Below are 9,800 nucleotides of genomic sequence, written 5' to 3'. Positions count from 1 at the left end.
GTTTATCCAGGATGACATGTTTCTTTGGCATCACCTTCCATTAAAAGGATCACGTGCAGATATAGTGTCACATCGCACCATTTAAACCAGTCAGTCCATCACACTGCATACACTAAAACACATAGATAATAGATGCACAGATCAGAGTATATACTGAAACAGTTCACGTTGCATTCAGTAGTCCCAACAGGCACAGGGAACTAATGAACGTTTGAACACGTTCTTCTTTGCCATGGGTATTCTGAAGCGCCGGTCAGTGGGAAGCCTCTCAAACTCAGGGTCGAGAGCAGGGTTCTTCGATTCCGGTCCTGGAGGGCCGAAACACTTCTGTTTTTTTATTTATTTCTACCTGGTAGTTAATTGCACTCACCTGGTGTCCCAGGTCTGAATTAGCCCCTGATTAGAAGGAGAGGATGGAAAAACAGAGGTGTTTCGGCCTTCCAGGACCGGAATTGAAGAACCCTGGTGTAGAGGGGGGGAGGGGTCGCCAACGACAGCCAGGTGTAGAGGGTGGGAGGGTGGGAGGGGTCGCCAACGACAGCCAGGTGTAGAGGGGTGGGAGGGGTCGCCAGGGCGGGAGGGGGGCGCCAACGACAGCCAGGTGTAGAGGGGGGGAGGGGTCGCCAACGACAGCCAGGTGTAGAGGGGGGGAGGGATCGCCAACGACAGCCAGGTGTAGAGGGGGGGAGGGGTCGCCAACGACAGCCAGGTGTAGAGGAGGGGAGGGGTCGCCAACGACAGCCAGGTGTAGAGGGGGGGAGGGTGGGAGGGGTCGCCAACGACAGCCAGGTGTAGAGGAGGGGAGGGGTCGCCAACGACAGCCAGGTGTAGAGGGGGGGGAGGGGTCGCCAACGACAGCCAGGTGTAGAGGGGGGGAGGGGTCGCCAACGACAGCCAGGTGTAGAGGGGGGAGGGGTCGCCAACGACAGCCAGGTGTAGAGGGGGGGAGGGGTCGCCAACGACAGCCAGGTGTAGAGGAGGGGAGGGGTCGCCAACGACAGCCAGGTGTAGAGGGGTGGGAGGGGTCGCCAACGACAGCCAGGTGTAGAGGGGGGGAGGGTGGGAGGGGTCGCCAACGACAGCCAGGTGTAGAGGAGGGGAGGGGTCGCCAACGACAGCCAGGTGTAGAGGGGGGGGGAGGGGTCGCCAACGACAGCCAGGTGTAGAGGGGGGGAGGGGTCGCCAACGACAGCCAGGTGTAGAGGGGGGAGGGGTCGCCAACGACAGCCAGGTGTAGAGGGGGGGAGGGGTCGCCAACGACAGCCAGGTGTAGAGGGGGGGAGGGGTCGCCAACGACAGCCAGGTGTAGAGGGGTGGGAGGGGTCGCCAACGACAGCCAGGTGTAGAGGGGGGGAGGGGTCGCCAGGGCGGGAGGGGGGCGCCAACGACAGCCAGGTGTAGAGGGGGGAGGGGTCGCCAGGGCGGGAGGGGGGCGCCAACGACAGCCAGGTGTAGAGGGGGGAGGGGTCGCCAACGACAGCCAGGTGTAGAGGGGGGGAGGGGTCGCCAACGACAGCCAGGTGTAGAGGGGGGGAGGGGTCGCCAGGGCGGGAGGGGGGCGCCAACGACAGCCAGGTGTAGAGGGGGGAGGGGTCGCCAACGACAGCCAGGTGTAGAGGGGGGGAGGGGTCGCCAACGACAGCCAGGTGTAGATGGGGGGAGGGGTCGCCAGGGCGGGAGGGGGGCGCCAACGACAGCCAGGTGTAGAGGGGGGGAGGGGTCGCCAGGGCGGGAGGGGGGCGCCAACGACAGCCAGGTGTAGAGGGGGGAGGGGTCGCCAACGACAGCCAGGTGTAGAGGGGGGGAGGGGTCGCCAACGACAGCCAGGTGTAGAGGGGGGGAGGGGTCGCCAACGACAGCCAGGTGTAGAGGGGGGGAGGGGTCGCCAGGGCGGGAGGGGGGCGCCAACGACAGCCAGGTGTAGAGGGGGGAGGGGTCGCCAGGGCGGGAGGGGGGCGCCAACGACAGCCAGGTGTAGAGGGGGGGAGGGGTCGCCAACGACAGCCAGGTGTAGAGGGGGGGAGGGGTCGCCAACGACAGCCAGGTGTAGAGGGGGGGAGGGGGGGGAGGGGTCGCCAACGACAGCCAGGTGTAGAGGGGGGGAGGGGTCGCCAACGACAGCCAGGTGCTTTGTGTGGCTTGATATGTGACCGGCAGGATGGGCCCGGTGCTTTGTGTGGATTGATATGTGACCGGCAGGATGGGCCCGGTGCTTTGTGTGGCTTGATATGTGACCGGCAGGATGGGCCCGGTGCTTTGTGTGGCTTGATATGTGACCGGCAGGATGGACCCGGTGCTTTGTGCTTGATATGTGACCGGCAGGAGGCCACCTCATTCTCTGGTGTCTGGACAGAGCATGGATTGGCATTAAGCCCCTCCTAAACTTGTCTTGGATTGGCATTAAGCCCCTCCCATGCTTGTCTTGGATTGGCATTAAGCCACTCCTAAGCTTGTCTTGGATTGGCATTAAGCCCCTCCTATGCTTGTCTTGGATTGGCATTAAGCTCCTCCTAAGCTTGTCTTTGATTGACATTAAGCCCCTCCTATGCTTGTCTTGGATTGGCATCAAGCCCCTCCTAAGCTTGTCTTGGATTGGCATTAAGCTCCTCCTATGCTTGTCTTGGATTGGCATCAAGCCCATCCTATACTTGTCTTGGATTGGCAGTAAGCCCCTCCTAAACTTGTCTTGCATTGGCATTAAGCCCCTCCCATGCTTGTCTTGGATTGGCATTAAGCCCCTCCCATGCTTGTCTTGGATTGGCAGTAAACCCCTCCCATGCTTGTCTTGGATTGGCAGTAAGCCACTCCCATGCTTGTCTTGGATTGGCAGTTAGCCCCTCCCATGCTTGTCTTGGATTGGCAGTAAGCCCCCCAATCTACACAATACCCTATAATGACAAAGAGAAAACAGGTTTTTAGAAATGTTTGTTAACTTATTAAAAATGAAAAACAAGTAACTTATTTACGTAAGTATTCAGACCTTTTGCTATGAGACTCGAAATTGAGCTCAGGTACATCCTGTTTCTTTTGATCATCCTTGAGATGTTTCTACAACTTGATTGGAATCCACCTGTGGTAAATTCAATTAACTGGACATGATTTGGAAAGGCACACACCTGTCTATATAAGGTCCCACAGTTGACAGTGCATGTCAGAGCAAAAACCAAGCCATGAGGTCGAAGGAATTGTCCCTAGAGCTCTGAGACAGGATTGTGTCAAGGCACAGATCTGGGGAAGGGTACCAATACATGTCTGCAGCATTGAAGGTCCCCAAGAACACAGTGGCCTCCATCATTCTTAAATGGAAGAAGTTTGGAACCCCCAAGACTCTTCCTAGAGCTGGCTGCCCGGCCAAACTGAGCAATCGGGGGAGAAGGGCCTTAGTCAGGGAGGTGACCAAGAACCCGATGGTCACTCTGACAGAGCTCCAGAGTTCCTCTGTGGAGATGGGAGAACCTTCCAGAAGGACAACAGTTTCTGCAGCACTCCACCAATCAGGCCTTTATGGTAGACTGGCCAGACGGAAGCCACTCCTCAGTAAAAGGCACATGACAGCCCGCTTGGAGTTTGACAAAAGGCACCTAAAGACTCTCAGACCATGAGAAACAAGATTCTCTGGTCTGATGAAACCAAGATTGAACTCTTTGGCCTGAATGCCAAGCATCACGTCTGGAGGAAACCTGGCACCATCCCTACGGTGAAGCATGGTGGTGGCAGCATCATGCTGTGGGGATGTTTTTCAGCGGCAGGGACTGGGAGACTAGTCAGGATCTGCTCCAGAGTGCTCAGGACCTCAGGCTGGGGTGAAGGTTCATCTTCCAACAGGACAACGACCCGAAGCACACAGCCAAGAAAACGCAGGAGTGGCTTCAAGACAAGTCTCTGAATGTCCTTGAGTGGCCCAGCCTGTAAATAAAAAAAACTAGAAAATGGTGCCGTCTGATTTGCTTAATATAAGGAATTTGAAATAATGTATACTTTTACTTTTACTTTTGATACTTTAGTATATTTAAAACCAACTACTTTTAGACTTTTACTCAATTAATATCGTAAGCTGATGATTCATGTTATCTTTTAAATCCAGAACCCACAGCCTCATAGAGGATCTAGATAATTTTTCTAATCTCTCAAATTATGATAAGTGTACTATATTACGTATTGGATCACTAAAAAAATACAACTTTTACATTACTGTGTAGTTTACCAATAAAATGGTCTGATGGTGATGTGGACATACTCGGTATACATATACCGAAAGAAAGAAATGATCTCACTACAATACGTTTACCTATTTGCATATGGCCTTGCCTACACCTAGCGAATTATCAATTTTATTTGGAACAGTAAGCCAGACAAAATTAAACTGGCCTATTTATTTAATGAATATGAATTCGGAGGGCAGAAATTATTAAACATTAAAGCATTAGACCTCTCACTAAAGGCTTCAGTCATACAAAAGTTATACTTAAATCCAAACTGGTTCTCTAGCGGATTAGTAAGAATGTCTCACCCCATGTTCAAGAATGGCCTTTTTCCCTTTATTCAGATTACAACCTTGGTTATTTGAAAATGAAATCATCTCAAAAATATCGCTATTTTTAAAGCAAGCCATAGAAAGTTGGTTGCAATTTCAGTTTAATCCACCAGAAAAGACAGAGCAAATATTACAGCAAATATTATGGTTAAACTCAAATATACTAATTGATAGTAATACATTATGTTTAGAAACTGTATAATTTTTGTAAATGATATCATAAATAGGACTCTTGCAGCTAACAAAAATATATGGAAATGTCTGCTCTACCCAAAATTACAACCAACTAATTGCAGCATTACCGTAAAAATGGAAGAGGCAAGTGGAAGGGGGAGAAAGTAAGGAACTGGGGAGAATGGATCAGCAAAATGTTTTATCTTTAATTTACAATCTGTAGAAAATTTGAGAATAGGAAGGTTCAGACATTTTGGAAACATCACAGCCCAGTAGAAAAATATACAGTGTATTCAGAAAAAAATATTGTTGGGGGTTTTGTATCATTTGATTTACACAACATGCCTACAACTTTGAAGATGCAAAATATTTTTTGTGTGTGAAACAAACAAGAAATAAGACAAAAACAGAACTTGAGCGTGCATAACTATTCACCCCCCCAAAGTCAATACTTTGTAGAGCCACCTTTTGCAGCAATTACAGCTGCAAGTCTCTTGGGGTATGTCTCTATAAGCTTGGCACATCTAGCCACTGGGATTTTTGCCCATTCTTCAAGGCAAAACTGCTCCAGCTCCTTCAAGTTGGATGGGTTCCGCTGGTGTACAGCAATCTCTAAGTCATACCACAGATTCTCAATTGGATTGAGGTCTGGGCTTTGACTAGGCCATTCCAAGACATTTAAATGTTTCCCCTTAAACCACTCGAGTGTTGCTTTAGCAGTATGCTTAGGGTCATTGTCCTGCTGGAAGGTGAACCTCCATCCCAGTCTCAAATCTCTGGAAGACTGAAACAGGTTTCCCTCAAGAATTTCCCTGTATTTTGCGCCATCCATCATTCCTTAAATTCTGACCAGTTTCCCAGTCCCTGCCGATGAAAAACATCCCCACAGCATGATGCTGCCACCACCATGCTTCACTGTGGGGATGGTGTTCTCGGGGTGATGAGAGGTGTTGGGTTTGCGCCAGACATGGCGTTTTCCTTGATGGCCAAAAAGCTCAATTTTAGTCTCATCTGACCAGAGTACCTTCTTCCATATGTTTGGGGAGTCTCCCACATGCCTTTTGGCGAACACCAAACGTGTTTGCTTATTTTTTTCTTTAAGCAATGGCTTTTTTCTGCTCACTCTTCCGTAAAGCCCAGCTCTGTGGAGTGTACGGCTTAAAGTGGTCCTATGGACAGATACTACAATCTCCGCTGTGGTGCTTTGCAGCTCCTTCAGGGTTATCTTTGGTCTGTTTGTTGCCTCTGATTAATGCCCTCCTTGCCTGTTCTGTGAGTTTTGGTGGGCGGCCCTCTCTTGGAAGGTTTGTTGGGGTGCCATATTCTTTCCATTTTTTAATAATGGATTTAATGGTGCTCCGTGGGATATTCAAAGTTTCATATCTTTTTTTATAACCCAACCCTGATCTGTACTTCTCCACAACTTTGTCCCTGACCTGTTTGGAGAGCTCCTTGGTCTTCATGGTGCCGCTTGCTTGGTGCTGCCCCTTGCTTAGTGGGGTTGCAGACTCTGGGGCCTTTCAGAACATGTGTATATATACTGAGATCATGTGACAGATCACTTAGATTGCACACAGGTGGACTTTATTTAACTAATTATGTGACTTCTGAAGGTAATTGGTTGCACCAGATCTTATTTAGGGGCTTCATAGCAAAGGGGGTGAATACATATGCACACACCACTTATCCGTTATTTATTTTTTAGAATAGTTTGAAAGAAGTTATTTTTTCCATTTCACTTCACCAATTTTGACTATTTTGTGTATGTCCATTACATGAAATTCAAATAAAAATCCATTTAAATTACAGGTTGTAATGCAACAAAATAGGAAAAACACCAGGGGGGTTAATACTTTTGCAAGGCACTTTAAGCTGGAAGTAGAAGTCTAAGTGTTGTTGTCCATTAGTTTACTCCAATTAGGAAAATATAGGGAAATATATGGGGTATCTGCAATATTTAAGCTAATCTACCCACTAAGAAAATAGATATTATTTTACTGGGTCACTTTTACTTGAGTCATTTTCTATTAAGGTATCTTTACTTTTACTCAAGTATGAAAACTAGGTACTTTGTCCACCACTGCTAACATAGCTATTCTTTTCTTTCTGACTTGGTCTAAATCGCTCTCTCTCTCTCTCTCTCTCTCTCTCTATTTCTCGCTCTGCCCCCTCCTCCTCCTCCTCTCTTTCTCTCTCTCTCTCTCTCTCTCTCTCTCTCTCTGTCTCTGTCTCTGTCTCTGTCTCTGTCTCTGTCTCTGTCTCTGTCTCTGTCTCTGTCTCTGTCTCTCTCTCTCTCTCTCTCTCTCTCTCTCTCTCTCTCTCTCTCTCTCTCTCTCTCTCTCTCTCTCTCTCTCTCTCTCTGTCTGTCTGTCTGTCTGTCTGTCTGTCTCTCTCTCTCTCTGTCTGTCTCTCTCTCTCTCTCTCTCTCTCTCTCTCTCTCTCTCTCTCTCTCTCTCTCTCTCTAGGAGCTCTGTGCAGCGCTGTCTGACTGTAATGTAGAATTACAGCGTCTGAGAGCCCAGTGTTCTGAAAAGACCCTCCAGACAAACAGACTACAGACTGACCTACAGACCGCCCAGCAACACCGGGAGAGGGAGAAGGAGAGGGAGAAGGAGAGGGAGAGAGAGAGGGAGAGAGAGAGGGAGAAGGAGAGGGAAGGAGAGAGGGAGAAGGATCGAGAGAGGGCAGTGGAGTTGCAGGCAGAAGTACAGAGGATCAGACAACTCAATCAGAAGGATTCTCAGGTAAACAGTGCTCAGTTTGGAGTGGAAGTCTATTCATCCTTCTGTTCATTCCTCCATCCCAACCCCCTTTATGACCCTTGGCCTGTTCTGTTACTATCAATGTGTTTAAAAAGCCCTGTTTACATCAGAAGTTGTTGCGGCGCTTTGTGACGTTAGTAGCCTGTCTGTGTGACCCGTTCATACCGGGTCGTCCTGCCCGCTGTTCCCGGTGGTTCATTACGCTTCAAACTAACATCATTATGGTCCATTCTAATCCGAATGTAATCACTAACACCATTACGGTCCATTCTAACCAGAATATAATCACTAACACCATTACGGTCCATTCTAACCCTAATGTAATCACTAACACCATTATTGTCCATTCTAACCCTTTCTAACCCTAATGTAATCACTAACACCATTATGGTCCATTCTAACCCTTTCTAACCCAAATGTAATCACTAACACCATTATAGTCAATTCTAACCGTTTCTAACCCGAATGTAATCACTAACACCATTATAGTCCATTCTAACCCGTTCTAACCCTAATGTAATCACTAACACCATTACGGTCCATTCTAACCCGAATGTAATCACTAACACCATTATGGTCCATTCTAACCCTTTCTAACCCTAATGTAATCACTAACACCATTATGGTCCATTCTAACCATAATGTAATCACTAACACCATTACGGTCCATTCTAACCCTAATGTAATCACTAACACCATTATGGTCCATTCTAACCCTTTCTAACCCTAATGTAATCACTAACACCATTACGGTCCATTCTAACCCTAATGTAATCACTAACACCATTACGGTCCATTCTAACCCTAATGTAATCACTAACACCATTACGGTCCATTCTAACCCTAATGTAATCACTAACACCATTACGGTCCATTCTAACCCTAATGTAATCACTAACACCATTACGGTCCATTCTAACCCTAATGTAATCACTAACACCATTACGGTCCATTCTAACCCGAATGTAATCACTAACACCATTACAGTCCATTCTAACCCTAATGTAATCACTAACACCATTACGGTCCATTCTAACCCTGATGTAATCACTAACCCCATTACGGTCCATTCTAACCCTAATGTAATCACTAACACCATTACGGTCCATTCTAACCATAATGTAATCACTAACACCATTACGGTCCATTCTAACCCTAATGTAATCACTAACACCATTACGGTCCATTCTAACCCTAATGTAATCACTAACACCATTACGGTCCATTCTAACCCTAATGTAATCACTAACACCATTACGGTCCATTCTAACCCTAATGTAATCACTAACATCATTCTAAAGTAGACTGTGTTAGCAGCATCTCTATTACCAGTGGCTCACCCAAGTGTCTGTGTCTCTGCAGGAGAAGTTGTCCTTCCTTCACGGTCTGTTCCAGCGTCTGTTAGCGGGCTGCGTCCTCAGCTCCCAGCCACAATGCATCCTGGGTAGTTTCTCCTGGGCGGAGCTCTGTGATGTCATAACGGAACACGTCGACACCCTCATCTCTGACCTCACAAGCGCCAACGAGAGGGTAGGGTGGGTGTTATGAGAGGGTAGGGTGGGTGGGTGTAATGAGAGGGTAGGGTGGGTGGGTGTAATGAGAGGGTAGGGTGGGTGTAATGAGAGGGTAGGGTGGGTGTAATGAGAGGGTAGGTTGGGTGTAATGAGAGGGTAGGGTGGGTGTAATAAGAGGGTAGGTTGGGTGTAATGAGAGGGTAGGGTGGGTGTAATAAGAGGGTAGGGTGGGTGGGTGTAATGAGAGGGTAGGGTGGGTGGGTGTAATGAGAGGGTAGGGTGGGTGTAATGAGAGGGTAGGGTGGGTGGGTGTAATGAGAGGGTAGGGTGGGTGTAATGAGAGGGTAGGGTGGGTGTAATAAGAGGGTAGGTTGGGTGTAATGAGAGGGTAGGGTGGGTGTAATGAGAGGGTAGGGTGGGTGGGTGTAATGAGAGGGTAGGGTGGGTGTAATGAGAGGGTAGGGTGGGTGTAATGAGAGGGTAGGGTGGGTGTAATGAGAGGGTAGGGTGGGTGTAATGAGAGGGTAGGGTGGGTGTAATAAGAGGGTAGGTTGGGTGTAATGAGAGGGTAGGGTGGGTGTAATAAGAGGGTAGGGTGGGTGGGTGTAATGAGAGGGTAGGGTGGGTGGGTGTAATGAGAGGGTAGGGTGGGTGTAATGAGAGGGTAGGGTGGGTGTAATGAGAGGGTGGGGTGGGTGTAATGAGAGGGTAGGGTGGGTGTAATGAGAGGGTAGGAGTAGGGTGGGTGTAATGAGAGGGTAGGGTGGGTGTAATGAGAGGGTAGGGTGGGTGTAATGAGAGGGTAGGGTGGGTGGG

At 48.6% G+C, this 9,800-nt stretch overlaps 1 protein-coding gene across 1 annotated transcript in view; it reads left to right on the top strand.

Annotated features, from left to right (window-relative positions):
- LOC311123093 (coiled-coil domain-containing protein 171-like) overlaps nt 1–9,018 on the top strand; it is a gene marked incomplete at both ends in the record, with an annotated part of 13,198 nt that extends 4,180 nt beyond the window's left edge. Inside the window, 2 exons of the mRNA XM_084197369.1 lie at nt 7,174–7,452; nt 8,833–9,018. Coding sequence (XP_084053495.1) covers nt 7,174–7,452; nt 8,833–9,018 — 465 coding nt within the window. The remainder of the gene's footprint in view (nt 1–7,173; nt 7,453–8,832) is intronic.
- Nucleotides 9,019–9,800: the final 782 nt, after the last annotated feature.

Source organism: Coregonus lavaretus (genome assembly GCF_964263955.1).
Source record: "Coregonus lavaretus genome assembly, contig: HAP1_SCAFFOLD_1747, whole genome shotgun sequence".
In the NCBI taxonomy this organism is placed as follows: domain Eukaryota; kingdom Metazoa; phylum Chordata; class Actinopteri; order Salmoniformes; family Salmonidae; genus Coregonus; species Coregonus lavaretus.
The sequence above is the reverse complement of the archived record's forward strand: the minus strand, read 5'-3'. Positions and strand labels throughout refer to the sequence as shown.